Below are 16,829 nucleotides of genomic sequence, written 5' to 3'. Positions count from 1 at the left end.
GATTTAGGGTCGCGCGGTGTTCGAGCATATGGGCTTGCTTAAAAGTAATGACCCTGTGCGCTCCTGTGCACATCCGGTGAAAATGACACGGATTGAAGGTCGCGAGGTATTTGCAACCGTCTGCGTGCTCCGTCGTAATGACCTCGTTTGAGGTTTGCACAGCACCTGCGTGCCTGTGCCCATCCAGTGAAAATAACCTGGATAAAGGTCGCGCAGCTCTGGCTACACTCTACGAACTCAGTACTAATGACCACGGTCGAGGGTTGCACAGCACTCGCAATCCTCTGCAGGCTCTGTTACAATAACCTCGATTGAGCCAAGCATTCGTAACTCTCCGTCTGCGCTCTCTTCGATACTGACCTTTGATACGGTTTAGTGATAATGACCTTGATTTATTGTAACAAAAAAAAACCTCGTACCAGCCAGTCTAAATCTACTGACAGAGAATAAAGCTAAGAGATTCAGTCTCCAAGCTATATGTAATCCGTCTCGAGGTGCTTTTAAACCCTAGGTATGTCACTCGTAAATAATAATGTCACACATACCTCGAGAGTTCCTTGAATGTTTTTGGCGAATAAACCCCCCCACAAGATGCCCATATGAGCAAAATTCATGACGCGCAATTGGTTACTTCAAGAATCTCCTTGGATCTCCGAAAACGGAATTAATTCAGAGGATCCCTTCTCTTGGAGCAATCATCGTTTTCTCCGAGAAATTCTTCACACTATTATTACTTAATCTACTTGTGACGTCACCAAATTAGGGTCAGACTTTTAATCCCATAAATAATGATTCTAAACGACAAATGAAGTTCGTAAATGATTTTCTATCGTTATGACATCACGGTTAAGTGATTAATCATTATTTCCGCAAGTTGATGGTCAGTCGGCCGCATATTTGTTAACTCCGTGAACTATCAACGTAGGCGTCCTTAACGGCTTGATTTCGGCGGACAAAACAAATCGCTTCGCATATTTCACGTCGAAGCATTTTCCTGACTTTTCCTGAACTATAAACGAGGTTTTTCATCCTATATCTCAATGGCACGAGCAAAAACAGCAAAACTTTCGCCAAGTACCTCATGTTTAGGCATATTGAGGAGACGTCAATCCTTTGGAAAACGAAGCAAGCGGGCAACTTCAAGTGGAAGTGCAAGTGACGCGTCCGATTCGGCGACAAGCAGCGATGAAGAAAACAACGTAACTTCTCACAGCAGAAAAGGTACTTTTCAGACAAATATGATGCTTTATAATAAGGGCAGAGTTGTTGCATACCATGCATTTATTTTTCTGTCAACTTTTGGAGCATGCGCGCGCTGATTCGCTAACACTTTTGAGCCAAGTAAGTCCAATGATCTTATTTAAGATTTGCTTTGAATTTTCAAACAAAGTCTTTCGTAAATTCTCCCATCAAAAGTTCTTTGTTTGTGATGTAGCAGTTAGAAGACAAACTATGATCAGATTCTCACAACTAATCAGCTGGACAAAGCGCTAGCGGAGGATTAGCAGTTGTAATTTTAAGGTCTTCCTCTAGGACAATGGTTTGACACTCAGGACTAATTTCCGTATTGACGCTCAATTTAAAATAAGCACTGATGTATTGTTCTAATTTTTGATTGACTAATTACCATGAATTAGAATTTGCCATGATTGTTACCTAGAAATAATTAGAAGGAGCAATCGTTTAGCAAGCAATTAAAAAAGACACTGTTAGTTAAACGTAATTTGAATTTCATTTGTTCTGCAACACTGGGTCCAGTAGTTACTTGTTTTTTGTCTTGGAGTTTTCGTTCAAGCCAATTTGTGATCCCCAAGTTTGAAATTCAGTTTGAGGAGTTTCTCAGTTTTTATTTTTATCTTCTACCACGTGTTTGACAGTTATATACTTACAGCATCAAGGTTTACCAAAGAGTTGAAGGGAAAGAAGGGTTTGCGTTAAATTTTTGTATCACCATTACTGATTGTTATCTCTAATTCACTAATGATGCGGGTGTTTTTTTGTCGCAACTTTTTTTTTTTCGATAAAACCGCACAGGACGCAAGCGAAATCAGGAAGTTGATATTGTACCTTGTAAAAAGAGAAAGCTTTCTGATGAGGATTCAGGTGAAAAGGAAAAGAGTAAGCTTGGTCTTGTCGAGAACAGGATAAGAACGCGGATCAAAGCACATATCAGAGCGAGACTAAAGATAAGAGAGGCGGAAGAGTTGCGCCTTTTGGAAATTAAGGCTCTCAAGGAGAATGGATGGTCCAAACTTATTCCTCATGAGGTATTGCTGAGGATTTTCAAGCAAGTTGTGAGCGACATCGGACCAGTTCCATTTTTGTGCAGGTACGTTTTATTCCTTTTCTATATTTCAATGGTTGTAATTAAAAAGGGCAATAGCTATTTGGTCTCCCCAAAGCGTCGTTTGCGGTTCACACAGAACAATTTAGCCTAGATTTGTTTAGACTATCAACAGTATCATTTGCCGCATTCTTTGTCAACCTTCCCCTCACTTAACCAACCTCGCTCCTTTTGGGTTTCTTCCACTTGGTATGATGTTTCTCTTTCCACTTAAGTGAGATTTTGTGATCACATGTACAGGTGATTTTGTACTTCAAAAAATAAACAGCTAAAAATGTTAAGAGTTGAATTAAGCCTTTACACACAACTGAGAGAGGTATTCATTTTTTGTCGGGAAAGACATTATTCAAAGTGGTTAACTCTCAAGACGTAGCCGTGAACACTTGAAACTGACTATAAATTACGCACAAAGATGGTTCGCTGAAAAGAACAATTTTTCCCCTTGACTTGGAAACGCACATGCGCTGCGTAAAATTACTTTCTGTCGGGGAACGTTCCACCTGATTGAGTAGTCTGGGCGCGAGTAGTCCAAAAGGACTGTAATCGGTAAAAGTGATTAACATTTCGACAATCTGAGCGTGTTATCATCACAGACGAGTACACACAACTGAGAGAGGTATTCATTTTTTGTCGGGAAAGACATTATTCAAAGTAGTTAACTCTCAAGACGTAGCCGTGAGCACTTGAAACTGACCATAAATTACGCACAAAAGATGGCTCGCTGAAAAGAACAATTTTTCCCCTTGACTTGGAAACGCACATGCGCTGCGTAAAATTACTTTCTGTCGGAGAACGTTCCACCTGATTAAGTAGTCTGGGCGCGAGTAGTCCAAAAGGACTGTAATCGGTAAAAGTGATTAACATTTCGACAATCTGAGCGTGTTATCATCAGGGACGAGTAAAGAATTGTTACTCAGCAGTCGAGTGGTCTAAGTGTAGAGAGGGGGTAACTTGCTGAAGAAACTGTGGTGCTGTGTCGACGGGAGGAGTGGGTATTAAGGGATAACTTTGTTTTATAAACTGAGCTGATGATGTAAACTGGCCACAGTAAAGAGTTTCCAAAAGAATTGTGGGTTGTGTGTGGTTCCGAGATTGGTTAATGAAAATTGATTGGCTAGTTTTTCCTTAATGTCATTGGCTTCAGTGTTTACGCAGTTTTAATAATTTACACGAGTCTTTTCACAAATTTCGGGTTTTCATTTAAACTCAGGATGTCCAGGGTCTGTCACAGCTGGAAGCAAGTTGCTTCAGAAGCAATGTTATGGCGAGAAGTCAATTTATCAACAATGAGTATTGAATGCCCCAGATCTGCTATCGATTCCACAATTGAAAAGTTAGCGGCGTCAAGACTAAAAACTGTCAGAGAGTTGAGCCTAGACGGATGGAGTGAGTTAACAGATACAGGACTAAAGGTAGGGAACCAATTTTCTAGTTCTGAAGATGGAAGCTAATTTTTGTCTGTAGTTGCGCCTGTTAGTAAGCATGTCAGTCTTATGGCTGTGCACGTGGTCGATGTCCCACAGCAAATTTAGAGGATCAAGTGTGTGTGTGTGTGTGTTGGTAACCTGCATGGAACAGGTTACGATATTTGTGCTGTCCTTTCCTAACAACTTAACCCCGACTCATCACCGCCCTACCTAACTCAGAATTAGTTGTTTGCTTGTTTACGGTGGGTAAGGGTAGCTTACTCTAGGAGACATCGACCAAAGGTAAACCATTCATACGCCGAATGCAAATATGGCGTCCAATTTTAATTGCTATTGTTCTGGACTGACTAGCCTCGTCTTCACGAGGAAATACAAAAGGATTATTACATGTGTGAGAGGCTAGTCAGTCCAGAACAATGGCAACTCAAATTGGACGTCATATTTGCATTCGGTGTATGAGATTCTTAAGACAAGCAAGATCCCATTTTTAATCGATGTTGTTTTGGAGATCCTAAGTCATGATCGCTTATTCTGCATATCATATTAGAGTCGATTACGCTTCAAGTTCATTCAGTAATTCTAAGATCGTCGTAAATGAACTACACATGAACAAATAACAACAGAAGGACTTATTGATTTACCGACACTTTTATAAATAACTTTGTGTTGTTATGAAAAAAGAGTCGTTCACTTAGCCCCTTATCAATTGCACAGCCTATCACGTCACAAGTTTTCCAAGATCTTTTCTTCAGTGGTGATGCCAAACCTGTTTGTTGTCAATCGCCGATAAGTGGAGAAGACCGCTGATCACTGATCACTTTCTTCTTTAATTTTTTGGTTAAGGCCATAGGAAAACACTGTCGCTCTCTGCAGTCTGTTGTGCTGTCCCAGTGCGGGAGTCTGTCATCGAAAGGCGTGTCTTCACTGGCTTCAAAGTGTCGCCAGCTGAAGATGCTCGATGTCGCTATGACAAAGGTAATAAATACTCAAGCAGACAATTATGGCAAATATGACAAGCAGAAAATATGTAACGTAAGGCGCAATGAGTTCTCATGCACAAGGCAAGTTAGTCTTTAATTCTTTTTACGCTATGTTTCAGAAATGTATGTCTAAAACATTTCTTACACTAATTTTTCCTTTATTGATAACAATTTGTTTCTGAACAGGAGCGAGAGAGAATTTACCAATAAGCACCGTTATAGTATAGAGCGACTTATTATAGGATACCCCATGAAATCCCTTTTTCCTTCATTTGCTGCTCAAATTTGTGTAGATAAGTTTGCTAGTTAGCTAGTTTGAAGAAACCCTTAGATATTGTATGTCTCAAGAAGTTAGCAGGGGTAGAGATGAAATCAATCGTTTCGCCTTACATTGATAACTTAAATTTTGGGTGCAGTAATATTCGTTCATCAAAGTAGAAAGGTTTTACACCTTTGATTTTTACGGATTACAGATTGACATCCCATGCCTCCACCGTCTAACTAAGCGATTAGGAAATCAGTTGGAGGAGCTTTGCCTAATGAACTGCAGTCGGCTGGGAGGCGAACAAGTTCTTCCTATAATACAGGTTCGTAATAAAACCTATTTGTGAACCGTTATTACTGTTATTGTCCTGTTATTCATTAGAACATGGGCTGCAAAGTACGGTCGCTGGTAAAATTCTGCAACTCCCGTGGTAAAACGCGTAAACTGACGGTCGATTGGGAATCTCCACCACCAGTCCAGAGAGGGTGGAATGTATGTTCTCATTTAATGACTCTCGCGAAAACTGAAGAGATTAGATCCAAACTGAACTATTTATGAAAGTTAAGCCGCACATTCCCTATAACCGTCACAGAAAAGGAGGCGAGCCTCAAGATAGATCATATCATCAAAATATTGTATTGAAACTCATCCACGCTGTGTGCTATTTCCAGGAGCGTTGTCCTGTCTTGACTGCTCTCGATTTAACTGGTACTAATATCAGAAAACTAAATGTAGAAAAGCTGCAGGTAAGAATCCAAGTCAGGAACGTCTATGTTTTCTATCCTTGTCCATTTCAGTTTCTTCTGAGTAGAGCATCGGGTTCGATACCGTATGGGTGACAAGACGAAAAAAAGATACATTTCTTTGATTTTCAGGCTGGTTGTCCAAAGCTTAAAGAACTGTTCCTGGCCAACCTACTCCTTCACTCGACTCCTATAAGCACTGACGTGGTAGGATTATTTCTACAGTAAATCACATGATTATTCGTCAAGTTGTTAGAAAATACCACGCTAAGTGCCAAAGGACAAAAGGGCCGTCAGTAAATAAGTTAGTCATTATGGAGCAAATTATGGTTTGATTGTGTTTTGGATATCTAAAATTAATTAGCAAAGACCTTGATGACATTTTGACTTGGTTTGCCTCTCTAACTAAAAGTAAACTAACACGGGGTATCACCGTAGATCGGTGACGTCAAACATTCATAACGCGTTGTCATCACAATTATCATTTGCTAAGGGGCATTTTTCCACCTCTAGGAACAGAATGGGTTTCCCCATCTGGAGACACTTTGCCTGGCCTGTGGTTCTATCGCAGGGGTTCCAAGGACTGATCGCTTTTTGTTCAGGTTTGCAATGTATATAATTCTGTTCTGCAAAGTAACTGTAGGTAGCCTCATCAAAACATATTGGATTTGGAAAGAACGTAAATGGAGGTTATGATTTAGTTTTCACGAAATACAGCGCCTCGAAGTTCGTGGGTTTAAAAACATGGAAATAAAAACGTTAATGTAAATTTTGTTACAATACTATCGATTTATTTTCTGTTTAAATGCCAGTGAAAGATGCCCAAAGACAATTATTAGTAATGGAGTCCAGTTCTCCACTCAGAATAACACGCAAGTCCCAGAATACTGCATTGTGTGTTTAGTAGACTGAGTTAACTTTTCTTTGACCTTAGGCTCTTGAGAACCTCGACTAATCTAAAAAAGTTAGACGTGAGAGGATTACAGAGAATCAGCCCTGAAGGTTTACAGGTACAAATAAACCGACTCTATCAGTATGAACTTCTACTCCTTCTTCTTTGCGAAAATGTAACGAACCTCTGGCCGTAAGTTGCGTGACATGCCTAACAACGGCTACGATGTAGACCATACTTTGTTTTGATCGGAGGGAAAAAAGACAACCATGACATGAAAAAAGAAAGGACCACAAGCGCACTTGGCACTTGTGAATGACATTTGTTGACTTGTTTTTGTTTGCGGTCATTATTGCTTCTGATCTGGTCCAGTCTTTTTGAAAATTGACTCGAGAATCTTTCTATGGTTGTTCTGCAGGGATTACCAATAACTTCTCTTGAAGAGTTGTATTTCTCGGACACACACGCTACATTTGTTCTGATGTCAGTTGTGATCGAAAAGGTAATATCTCTTTAGACGTTATGTGCCGAGAGAGCCTTGGCTAAATATCCGAGAGAGTTTCGCTCTGACGAAGGACTAACACTCGAAACGTCATCTTAGAAACTCTTAATGGTGGCCAATTTACTTTATCAACTCAGTTGATAAGACCGAATTATTTTGCTATACTCCCCCACCGACGCAGCACAACAGTTTCTTTAGAAATTTATCCCCTTTATCTACAACAGTAGTTTTCCGATATTCCAGTAGAGATAAACGAAAACAATCCCATATCTATGGAGAACTTTGCCACGAAAAGTCGTAAACCAGAACCGATATAACCAAAATGGCCAACCACATCCCAAAAATATATATATGTACTCTGAATCTCTTAATTTTGCCAATGTCTCTATAGGCTAAGAGGGTAGCGGGCTATCTCTAGACAAATCACATTGGGACAAAGTAAAACCACTGCAATCCGAACTTGCCTTATGAAATCGTATAGAAATCTCTCACCCTCTTCTGAAATTGTTACCGACTTTATCTTTAACTGATTATATAACTCTCCCAAAATAACATTCGTTTCCACATCAGCTTGTTTGCATCCTTTTTTTTAATTTCAGTGGCATCATAGTTTGGAGATTTTGGATATTTCTTCCAACAGTGGTGTTAGTGACGAATCTATGGTTCTCATGAAAAACTTTGGAATGCCCAGGCTGTTCAATTTAGATCTCGGTAGCACAAATGTTACAGCCGAAGGTGTGAGGTGAGTACTTACTTCCTTAGCTTTTCTTAGTGCTCTGCACGTCTTTGTAGAATACAGGGATGGAGAAAATTCTTTGAATGTAAGCTTTGCATAAAAAATTAGCGCTCGATTTCTGATCATCGTACATAGCGTAGTCAGTCAAAGCATTCGCACCAGAATATCGATTAACATCGTGGCAAAACAAATTCAGGAAACTTTCATGGCTTTATGAAATTAGCCTATACTGAATTGCTTTGATTCCAGAAATTTGTAGCTGAAGTACTTCAATTTTATCGTACACGTAGTTAGACTTGAAAGTTGCGAACATGAAAGTTAGGCCTACTCTGGGGCCTTAAGTCGCCGTAACTTTGGGTGACTTTGGACGATTTAAGGCGACTTAAGAAAATTGGTAGAAAAAACGTTGCGACTTTAGGCGATTTAAGGCGACTTAAAGCGATTTTATTTGACTGAAGTGATAAAATCAAAGTAAGCAACAGTCTCTCCATAAAATTTAAAAATATTTACAGAATCCCTTGCAATAAACACAATATGATTAGAGTGGGGGGAATGGCGTCAATTGGGAAGGGGGGAACCCTTATAACATTTCGTAACCAATAGCGACTTAAAGCAACTTAAGGCGACTGTAGGCAACTTTACGCAACTTCAGGCGACTTAAGGCAACTTAAGATCCCGGAGTAGGCCTAAAGTTCGTGCAGAGTGCATGGTTATTTCGGTTACGCCGGCAACATAGCAGACATCTTGATAAAGTGCAACGCAGCATCGCACATAATTAATTGCCTTTCTTCCTTACGTGTGTAGAAAAGCTCTAAATGCCAGCCCAAGACTCAAGCATTTAAATTTGACGTCATGCCGTGGAGTTCCTAGAGGTCTGAAACAGTGGCATGGTGGAGCAAAAATTCAAAATTTGATCTCTACATTGGAGGAGCTGGAGTCTGGGGCGAACAGTGAACGACGACGAAGTGAATGAAAAAGGATAGTGCACTACGGGAATAGAGCGAGTAGATAGTGTGGTCTCTGTTGGAAACACATAACTCTGCGGTGATCGAACGTAGCGCAGTCGCTGTCAAAAAAGTGGTTGAGATTAAGGACACAAAGGGCTTGCACCAAAATATTTGCCTCTAACGGTTAACTCACTACCAAGTTTGAATACATTTTTCTAATCTTTGCCATCAGCGAAAACGTATAGAAAAAAGGAAATAATTTTCCGAGTCCATGGAAAGACCCTTTGCCCTTTCACTTCTGTGGTCATTCGCTCCTGCCCTGCGTGTTTTCAACCACCACTAATCGCGCATGCTCATTCACGCCGATCAACAGGAAAATTTTGAATCTAAAAGAAAGTCTTGTTCAGTCGTATCCCGCTTTTTTTTTTTTTAATTTTTACCTAAAAGTAAATCTTCATCTTCTGTTCATATATGCTTCTAACTACAAAGTGATTATAGAAACCACGAAGCAATTTATTGATCAATTTATATCAGGTTTCTAGATTGTCGAGACGATCCATTAAACATTTCCTTGCTCAACATTTAACTAAAAATTGATCTCTAAACGGCGTTAGCTGCTGTTCACATGTGAATGCTGCGGGCAACAATAAAGAATCGCTGAAAATTTTGGTAGATCTTGGCAGCGTAACGATCTTAAAAGACAACCCTATTTCCGCATAAAGGGGGTAGGTTTGACGAAACTGTGGTGCTGCGTCAGTCAGGGAATCAAGGCACACGGAGCGGATTTTCAAGTGGGGGGCTAATGCGAACGCGTTAGAGTGAGCCAACTAGGAGGTCCAGGGGCATGCTCCCCCGGGAAAATTTGAAATAAAGTCTTTTGAAATGGCTAGAAATGGATCTAAAACTGCCAAAAGTGAAGTTAATTTTTAATTCTTATAAAACAACGAGAAACAAACTGGCCTTCACGTTTGACCAAATTTAAATGAATAGACTAACTTCTAAGTAAAAAAAAATAGTGATTTAATCAGCCATAAAAGTGGGAGGGGGCTAAAGCCCCCCAGCCCCACCCCCTGCGCAGTCCCTGGGAATATAAGGAGATGGTTTGGTTTTATCAAATAAATAATGTAATGTAAATTGGCCACCGTAAAAAGTTTAAAACTGTTTCGAGCGTTAGTCCTTCGTCAGAATGAGTGACCAGGACAGAATTGCAATATCAGTACAAGGCAAGTGATGCCTGATGGGAATACAAAAAAAAGACTATCAGTCAGTGGATTATTAGTTGATCCAATAACCTCTTCTCCAAACTCGCATCATGAAAATTGTTCGGCAGACAGTAAGAAGAATTACTAATAAGATCTTGGGAGTGGAAGGGTTAAGTAATAATTCCAAGCTCTCAAAGAACAACCGAGAGGCCGAACTTTGAATCACTGAGAGAAAAGGTTTGTACCTTCGCTAAACGAACAGAGCAGCAAGCAACAGGGTCACGGCTGTTTCCAGCTGGAAATTTAGTTCGCGCATGCGGTCTACAAGAAACATCGAGTTAATTGTTACTTCTCTGGTTAATACCAAATTACGCGTTTGCATAAATCTAGCGTCCATGGCAACCCCTCGGGCTAAGATCTAGTTTAGCCAATGAAATCTTAGTATGTTTGTAATGTATGCGAGTGAAATTTGGCATGGCGGATGCTTGAACATGGACGAGACAGTTGCTGTCGAAAATTTGACCAAAATCGGTCAAATTTTGCCTGTGTTCGGCGAAAACACGTTGCTATAGTGGAGTCTAACAAGCACACCTTTTGAAATCGACTGAAAACTTTGATTTTGATCTGGGAAAGTCCCGAATTTTTCCAGCAAAGCGAGAGTCACCAGAGAAGACTTGAAACCTTACTAAACAACTGATAGAGGTAAGTGTTTTAATCCAAATTGTTTGAAACTCCATTCAAGGTGCTCTTAATATACCAAGATCGGCCGTTTTGCGACTCCATTTTGAATTTCAGAGACACTGAATTTCGGACAGAGCTACCCTTACCAAAGTCTAGTTTTGGTTCCAAAGAGTGCGGCAACACTTTTATTCGTCTAAGACATCTTTCGCAAATAAATTACACTAAATTTAAATACATAGTACTTGTAGTTTCTAGTTAAGTGCAAAGCATTGTGGGTTGCAGGAGGCAGCCATCTTGGAAAAACGTGTGTGTGCGGAAAATAAAGTGTGTTGTGTTTTCGGGAAAATCCAGTGTATTTTACCAGCCATCCAGCCCCGACAGTACAGTACCAGGGCTCGAATTTAATTTTTGGATCACTAACCCATCGGGTTAGTAGACATCTTTTTTACTAACCAAATGATAAAGTTTGGTATCCAAGCTGACAATTTAAGTAACGATATCTCAAATATTGAACATTTTGATAATAACGACTAGGACAAATTAAAGAGTAGCTGAAATTGCATGGTGACCTTAAAAACGTTGACAATTATGCACCTATTTTATTTCCCTCTCGTTTACCATGGTTGGTTGAACAATATAGTGTTTCTTTCGAGGAACTATTGGCTGATAGTTGACCCGCGGAAATTTGATGTTCTTAAAACAAATATGCTAGTTTTAAGAACATCAAATTTCCAAGGGGCAACTATCAGACCGATAGTTCCGAGACATAAACACTCTATTGTCTTATCGTTCACCACTAAATTTTCTTCCGCGCGCCAGATCAATCAAATATTTATTCATGCGTACAGCCTGTCATAAATGTCAATAACTCGCAACCGTACATTGGCTAAATAATAAGTTATAACTGTCAGAATTGAAAGGTTACTGTTTTTCCGATCTGCCTAACTTCGCGGCCGTAAAACCATTCAAATTTTTCACGGATGAGTACTATCCATCCGGGTATTTTCCACAGACGGGCACTATCCATCCGGGCATTTTCCGCGGACGGGCACTATGGGCTGATAGCGTCTCTCCACAGATGAACACTATCACGTCACGTGATCAGTTTAAACCAATAAGAATCAGAGCAAATTTAGTGGTGAACTATAATCATGAACAGTACATCTACAGCACATTCTCTGAAAAGAGTTTAAGTTGATTTAACAGCTTGAGGGTTCTAAGTATTCCTCTGAGAGTCGGGTCTACTCTTTTTCCCGAAGTCTACCAATGTTTAAATATGTTAGAAAATTCTACTAGCCATGTCGGTTTAGTTGGACACATTATTAGTAACCAAACGTTGAAAATTACTAACCATTGGTTAACGGGTTACCGTTAATTTCGAGCCCTGCTCAGTACTCGTTTTTAGTTAAAGAACCGATACATATACATTGCAAGTGTAAAGGGAAGTGTTTCACTCATTTGCTTTTCGTTTTAAATTTCTCTCCTTAGTTTGGGAGCCTTCCCAGCTTATTCCGGACATATACATTGCAAGTGTAAAGGGAAGTGTTTCACTCATTTGCTTTTCGTTTTAAATTTCTCTCCTTAGTTTGGGAGCTTTCCCAGCTTACTCCGGACATATACATTGCAAGTGTAAAGGGAAGTGTTTCACTCATTTGCTTTTCGTTTTAAATTTCTCTCCTTAGTTTGGGAGCTTTCCCAGCTTACTCCGGACATATACATTGCAAGTGTAAAGGGAAGTGTTTCACTCATTTGCTTTTCGTTTTAAATTTCTCTCCTTAGTTTGGGAGCTTTCCCAGCTTATTCCGGACTCGTGGAGATGTGGTGATTAACAAGGATTTGACGTAATCTCGTGTCCTTTTTCTTCACATAGTCAAAGTGCTGAGACTGGGTATTGAATTCGGAGTGTATTCCTTCAATCCCTTGTTCACCATAGAATCCAAGACCCATGTGCCATTGTCGAAGGAAAAGGCACACATGTTGTTCTAGCATATGGAGCTTTGGTGTGATCGTCATATCTGGGAATTGTTCCCCAATGAACTGAAGAAAATTTGTGATGTCTTCCTCTGCAACAAGAAAACAAGAAATGGTGGAACACTTGAGACATAATCTTATTATTGTATTTATGTTTTCCATGAAAGACAGGTTATTGTTTCACTTACCTAGCTTATTAATCTTGTCATCATTGACTGAGATAGTCTGCACTGTTATAGACGAAGTAGCAAGCAGCAAATAACTTGAAAACTTGTTCAAACTTGACACCAATTTCCTCTCGCTTGGGGAGGGAAGGAAGGACACAGTTCCTCTGTTTTTGTCACCAAAGCACTGCATATTTAATGATGCTGTCGTCCTACAAGGAAAAAAAGGAACACAATAATATAGTACAATTTTTTGACTCAAACAATTCCTTCTAAGGGTAAAATTTGTGTTACCTTGCAGCAAGTGTGTACATGGTTACCAATGAATGATTTTCCATGGTAAGCTTGTCTCTCCACATTCATTCTCTTAAGAACTTCATCCAAATGAATTGATAGTGGTCCATTGGCTTTCTCAAAGGCGGCCAATTCCATTTGTTTATCTGCAAGCTTTTCCTGTAATGTTGCAATGATACTATTAAAATATGGGTTACTTTACTTGCTGTTTAGTAGCCATAATTTGATGGGTTGTTAAATTGATTTGTGCTAGTGTAATATTATAAATCAATGAACTATAACACAAAGCCATAACTTCCTCTACTAAAAAATGAAGATGGGTTTGAATCATGTGCGATGGAATTGGAGGATTGTACAGCCGTGATAAGGGAAAACACAAATCTAGAAAAAGTTACCTCCTCCTTTACATTTCTAAGGAGTTTGTCTATCTTTTCCTGTTTTAGTGTAAAGTAGGCTGGCATGATATTTACACTAGAATGCAGACTTTGCTTTGTAAATTCAGCAACTCCTGTAAAGAACTTGCTTTCTCATGAAATTGTTGTGCCTGTCTACTATGTAGTTGGACAGCTCTGAATGCCACGCTCTTTTCATCATTCTCCTCATTATCTCCTGCCAGCGCCATTTGAACTTTTTGTCCAGCTCAAACCACTGGTTCTCTAAAGGCTGATAGTTTCTAAAGAAACTGTTTGGGGCTGCGTCAGTGGGGGTAACGAAATAATTTGAATATATCAACAAAGTTGAAATGGTAAATTGGCCACCGTTAAGATTATAAAAGCTGATGTTTTGAGCATTAGCCCTTTGCTCCGATGAAGGGCTAACGCTCGAAATGTCAGCTTTTATAATCGTAACGGTGGCCAATTTACCATTTCAACTTTGTTGATATATTCAAATTATTTCACTGGTTCTCTAGTTTATCAAACAGTTTCTTAAAATGCACCCAAGCTAATATGAAGTCCAGGAACACAAACCTGAAATAGAGAACCATTCAGTTAGGTGTCCTGTTAGTCCATCTTAAAAGCAAACAAATAAACTCTTTTATCTTACCTTGTCCAATTCAATATCCAGCAGTGTCGTATGAATCACATTGTGATAAAACTTCTGTCGACTTGTAACAGAGCCATCTGCGACAAACTTGTCATAGTCCTCTTGAATGTTTTCAAGGCTTCGTTTTTCAGCATGCTCACGTTTATAGCAAGAGACTTGCATCACTTCGTGATTTATCTTGCACCAAAGACATGGATACTTGCCTGCAAATACAATTCTCATGTTGAAAACCTGTTTCACAGAAATAGTAATGTAGAGTAGAGGCTACACTTATATTATTTTAGTAAATTGCTCAATCATAGTTATTTGTATGTGTGATTATTGTCTAGATCATACCTGAGGCACCAGCTATTCCAAATGTCTTGCAAAGGAATTCATAGTCACCAAATAGGAAAACCACTTTCTTTTTACCTCTAGAAATTGGCAAAATGAAAAGAAGAATTTAATTAAGAAAATGCTAGTCTCTATCCTCTAGACTAATTTAAAGTGTAATACATTTTTTGTTACTCACCCCCAGGTTGTTTCTTTCAAGGTGTTTACTTGTTCTTTATATTTCATTAAGGCTGTCTTTAAGTTGGCCCAACTATCTTTTGCATGGAACATGGCAAAGACCACTGTGTTGGTTTTTGAGTTTGGATGCCTCAGGTTAGCAATCTGGAAGGCCATTTTAAATGACCCACCTCCAGCATCTCCTCCAAGTTTTAGGTGGACCTCATTTTCTGGGATGGCATTGTTCCATGCCAGCCTTCCATTCCTAAAATAATGACCAACTCTAATAAGACTATAATTCACAGCAATAGGCAACAGCTAACTTTCTTCAATTTTAATCATTTGTCTGGTGATTGCATTTACTTTTTTTTTTAACCATTAAATTTTCTTTATTGTCATACTTTTCATTTTCAACCAGATGAAGATGTATGAATTGGTTCAGGTCTGCAACATATCCAAACTCTGCTTCCCTGATCTCTGGATGGCAACCTGGTTTTTCTAATTCAAATGGAACCATTTCACAAACCAAGTTGGCATGAGGGTCAGTGATGGACTGAACTTGCTTTCGTTGGCTTATTTCCCTCTCTGAGGATAGTCCTCGCTGTTCAAACCATCTGTAGAGACAATAGTCATCATGATTTTGTATGCAGATTGAGGGTATTCAGGAAATTGGCAAATTTGGATACAAACTCAAAACAGTTACTGTTACTGATATTTAATGCAGTTTTGGAAAAGTTTGTAAGATTTTTTTGTTCATGTTTTTCTTACCTCCTAAGCTTTCTGACTTTGTACCATGTTTTGCCAAGGTCTGCTTTCATTGCCAGGATGTCACCTCTTGGAATGGTGATTTTAAATTATTTTCCCAAGGCCTCCTTCAGAAGTTCCTCCCTCTCCAGTCTGCCCATTGCTCGCAGTTCATCTTTCAACTGGGTACCAGCTGCCCCACTACTCAAAGCTATCCTGGTCTCCCCTACTACCTTTGGTCTTTGTCTAGCAGTTTTCCTTGTTACCTCATCAGTTGTTTTCCTTGCCCTGGTCCTTTTAACCAATTCTAAGGGCTGGAAATGAATTATCTTAACTTTTGTTTTGAAAATGAATGTCTTTATTTTTAACTTAAAAAAAAAATTGTTTATTACCTGGCCACCTGTTTTGAGGAGAATGGTTGCCCCATCTTGAGACTGAAAGAAACTGGTGAATAATGAACAGTCCAACTTCCCTCTTTAGGGATGTATAAGCTTCCTTTAGGGCGGTTAGCAGTTGGGTTACTGTCAGCTCTCCACAGGTGGTTGTTGTTGCTGGTCCATTTTCCACTGCTGCAGGTAGAGGTTTCACTGGGACAAGGGGGGGGGGGGAGGGGGTGATGTTACTGGAACTGATCTTTGCAAAGGAGTTAAAATGTGTGGGTGCTGTTGTAGGCTGTGGAATGCAACATTCTTGATGCTGTGGTAGTTGGTGGAGTTTTGCTGTGTGTGAACAAGAAGGACATCGAAAATCTAGTTCTGAAAGTATTGTGCGAAGAACAAAAGGGGCTGGCTCAATTTTCAATGTTTGTTCAGCACACCGGGCAAAGGGATCCACACGTTTCGAAAGAAAATGATAAACAACTAGCACAAAACATATGTGGCGTTGGGCATTTTTTCTGGACTGGTTGATCTAGTACCTCTGCAAATTGGGCACATGTACTCGTGCTTGATGTTTTCAAAAAACTGTTCTGGGTAAAGAGGTTCTGATCCTCGATAGCTTTCTAGACTCTTTACCTCCTCAGAGAATGAGAGTGTGGCTGGGTCTGGTTGGAAGCATAGAGTACTAGACATTCCTTCCACCATTTCCACTGGTTTCTTAGGTCCAGCTGTCGAGTCCTCTCTGGGCTTTACACCAGGTTTACTCTTCTTCTTCCTGCTAGGTTTCTGATGATCTTTAGGAACTGCAGATCTTACAGTTTCCAGATCGTCCGTGAGGGGGCTACACATTAATTGCAAGGCGTGTGCCTCCTCTTAGTGCAAGCTTATAACACATGTGGCAGAACTTGGGAGGGCACAAATGGAAAGTCACAAAGAATCGCTGGGGTACTCAGCATTCCAACGGGTTGAAGTCCAACTTTAATGATCCAGTTCAATTTCTATGTGAAAATTACCCACAACTCTTATC

At 39.7% G+C, this 16,829-nt stretch overlaps 2 protein-coding genes across 4 annotated transcripts; one reads left to right on the top strand and one right to left on the bottom strand.

The window, feature by feature from the left end:
• Positions 1 to 412: 412 nt before the first annotated feature.
• LOC111323693 (F-box/LRR-repeat protein 6-like) lies at positions 413 to 9,500 on the top strand. Its single transcript, XM_022927104.2, has 12 exons — positions 413 to 1,221; positions 2,035 to 2,329; positions 3,555 to 3,756; positions 4,615 to 4,746; positions 5,225 to 5,338; positions 5,688 to 5,762; positions 5,892 to 5,966; positions 6,273 to 6,361; positions 6,694 to 6,769; positions 7,070 to 7,153; positions 7,753 to 7,895; positions 8,694 to 9,500. The coding sequence occupies exons 1-12, from the start codon at positions 1,041 to 1,043 to the stop codon at positions 8,860 to 8,862; spliced, it is 1,635 nt and encodes a 544-aa protein (XP_022782839.2). The 5' UTR covers positions 413 to 1,040; the 3' UTR covers positions 8,863 to 9,500.
• A 3,392-nt stretch (positions 9,501 to 12,892) lies between these two features.
• Positions 12,893 to 16,779, bottom strand: LOC111323624 (uncharacterized). 3 transcript variants are annotated; one of them, XM_088756594.1, is made up of 9 exons: positions 16,439 to 16,779; positions 15,818 to 16,144; positions 15,450 to 15,739; positions 15,083 to 15,295; positions 14,704 to 14,946; positions 14,529 to 14,605; positions 14,193 to 14,395; positions 13,149 to 13,307; positions 12,893 to 13,066 (listed from the first exon to the last, which is right to left on the bottom strand). In XM_088756594.1, the coding sequence occupies exons 3-9, from the start codon at positions 15,497 to 15,499 to the stop codon at positions 13,031 to 13,033; spliced, it is 981 nt and encodes a 326-aa protein (XP_088612720.1). In that variant the 5' UTR covers positions 15,500 to 15,739; positions 15,818 to 16,144; positions 16,439 to 16,779; the 3' UTR covers positions 12,893 to 13,030. The 3 variants fall into 3 exon arrangements, with proteins under 3 accessions (XP_088612720.1, XP_088612723.1, XP_088612722.1); XM_088756597.1 differs by lacking the exon at positions 15,083 to 15,295 and having other exon boundaries at positions 15,818 to 16,779; XM_088756596.1 differs by lacking the exons at positions 12,893 to 13,066; positions 13,149 to 13,307 and adding an exon at positions 14,014 to 14,116 and having other exon boundaries at positions 15,818 to 16,779.
• Positions 16,780 to 16,829: the final 50 nt, after the last annotated feature.

This window comes from Stylophora pistillata, chromosome 4 (assembly GCF_964205215.1).
Source record: "Stylophora pistillata chromosome 4, jaStyPist1.2, whole genome shotgun sequence".
Lineage (NCBI taxonomy): Eukaryota > Metazoa > Cnidaria > Anthozoa > Scleractinia > Pocilloporidae > Stylophora > Stylophora pistillata.
Note: the sequence above shows the minus strand (reverse complement) of the source record. Positions and strands in the feature narration are given on the sequence as shown.

Bases quoted from the DNA above. Each gene is read 5' to 3' on its own strand.
- LOC111323624 (XM_088756594.1), bottom strand. From the start codon at position 15,499: ATGAAAGCAGACCTTGGCAAAACATGGTACAAAGTCAGAAAGCTTAGG. The intron at 15,296-15,449 runs GTAAGAAAAACA...TTGTCTCTACAG, and splicing joins AAAGTCAGAAAGCTTAGGAG to ATGGTTTGAACAGCGAGGAC. The intron at 14,606-14,703 runs GTGAGTAACAAA...GCCAATTTCTAG, and splicing joins TTGAAAGAAACAACCTGGGG to AGGTAAAAAGAAAGTGGTTT.
- LOC111323693 (XM_022927104.2), top strand. From the start codon at position 1,041: ATGGCACGAGCAAAAACAGCAAAACTTTCGCCAAGTACCTCATGTTTA. The intron at 4,747-5,224 runs GTAATAAATACT...TACGGATTACAG, and splicing joins TCGATGTCGCTATGACAAAG to ATTGACATCCCATGCCTCCA. The intron at 5,339-5,687 runs GTTCGTAATAAA...TGCTATTTCCAG, and splicing joins AAGTTCTTCCTATAATACAG to GAGCGTTGTCCTGTCTTGAC.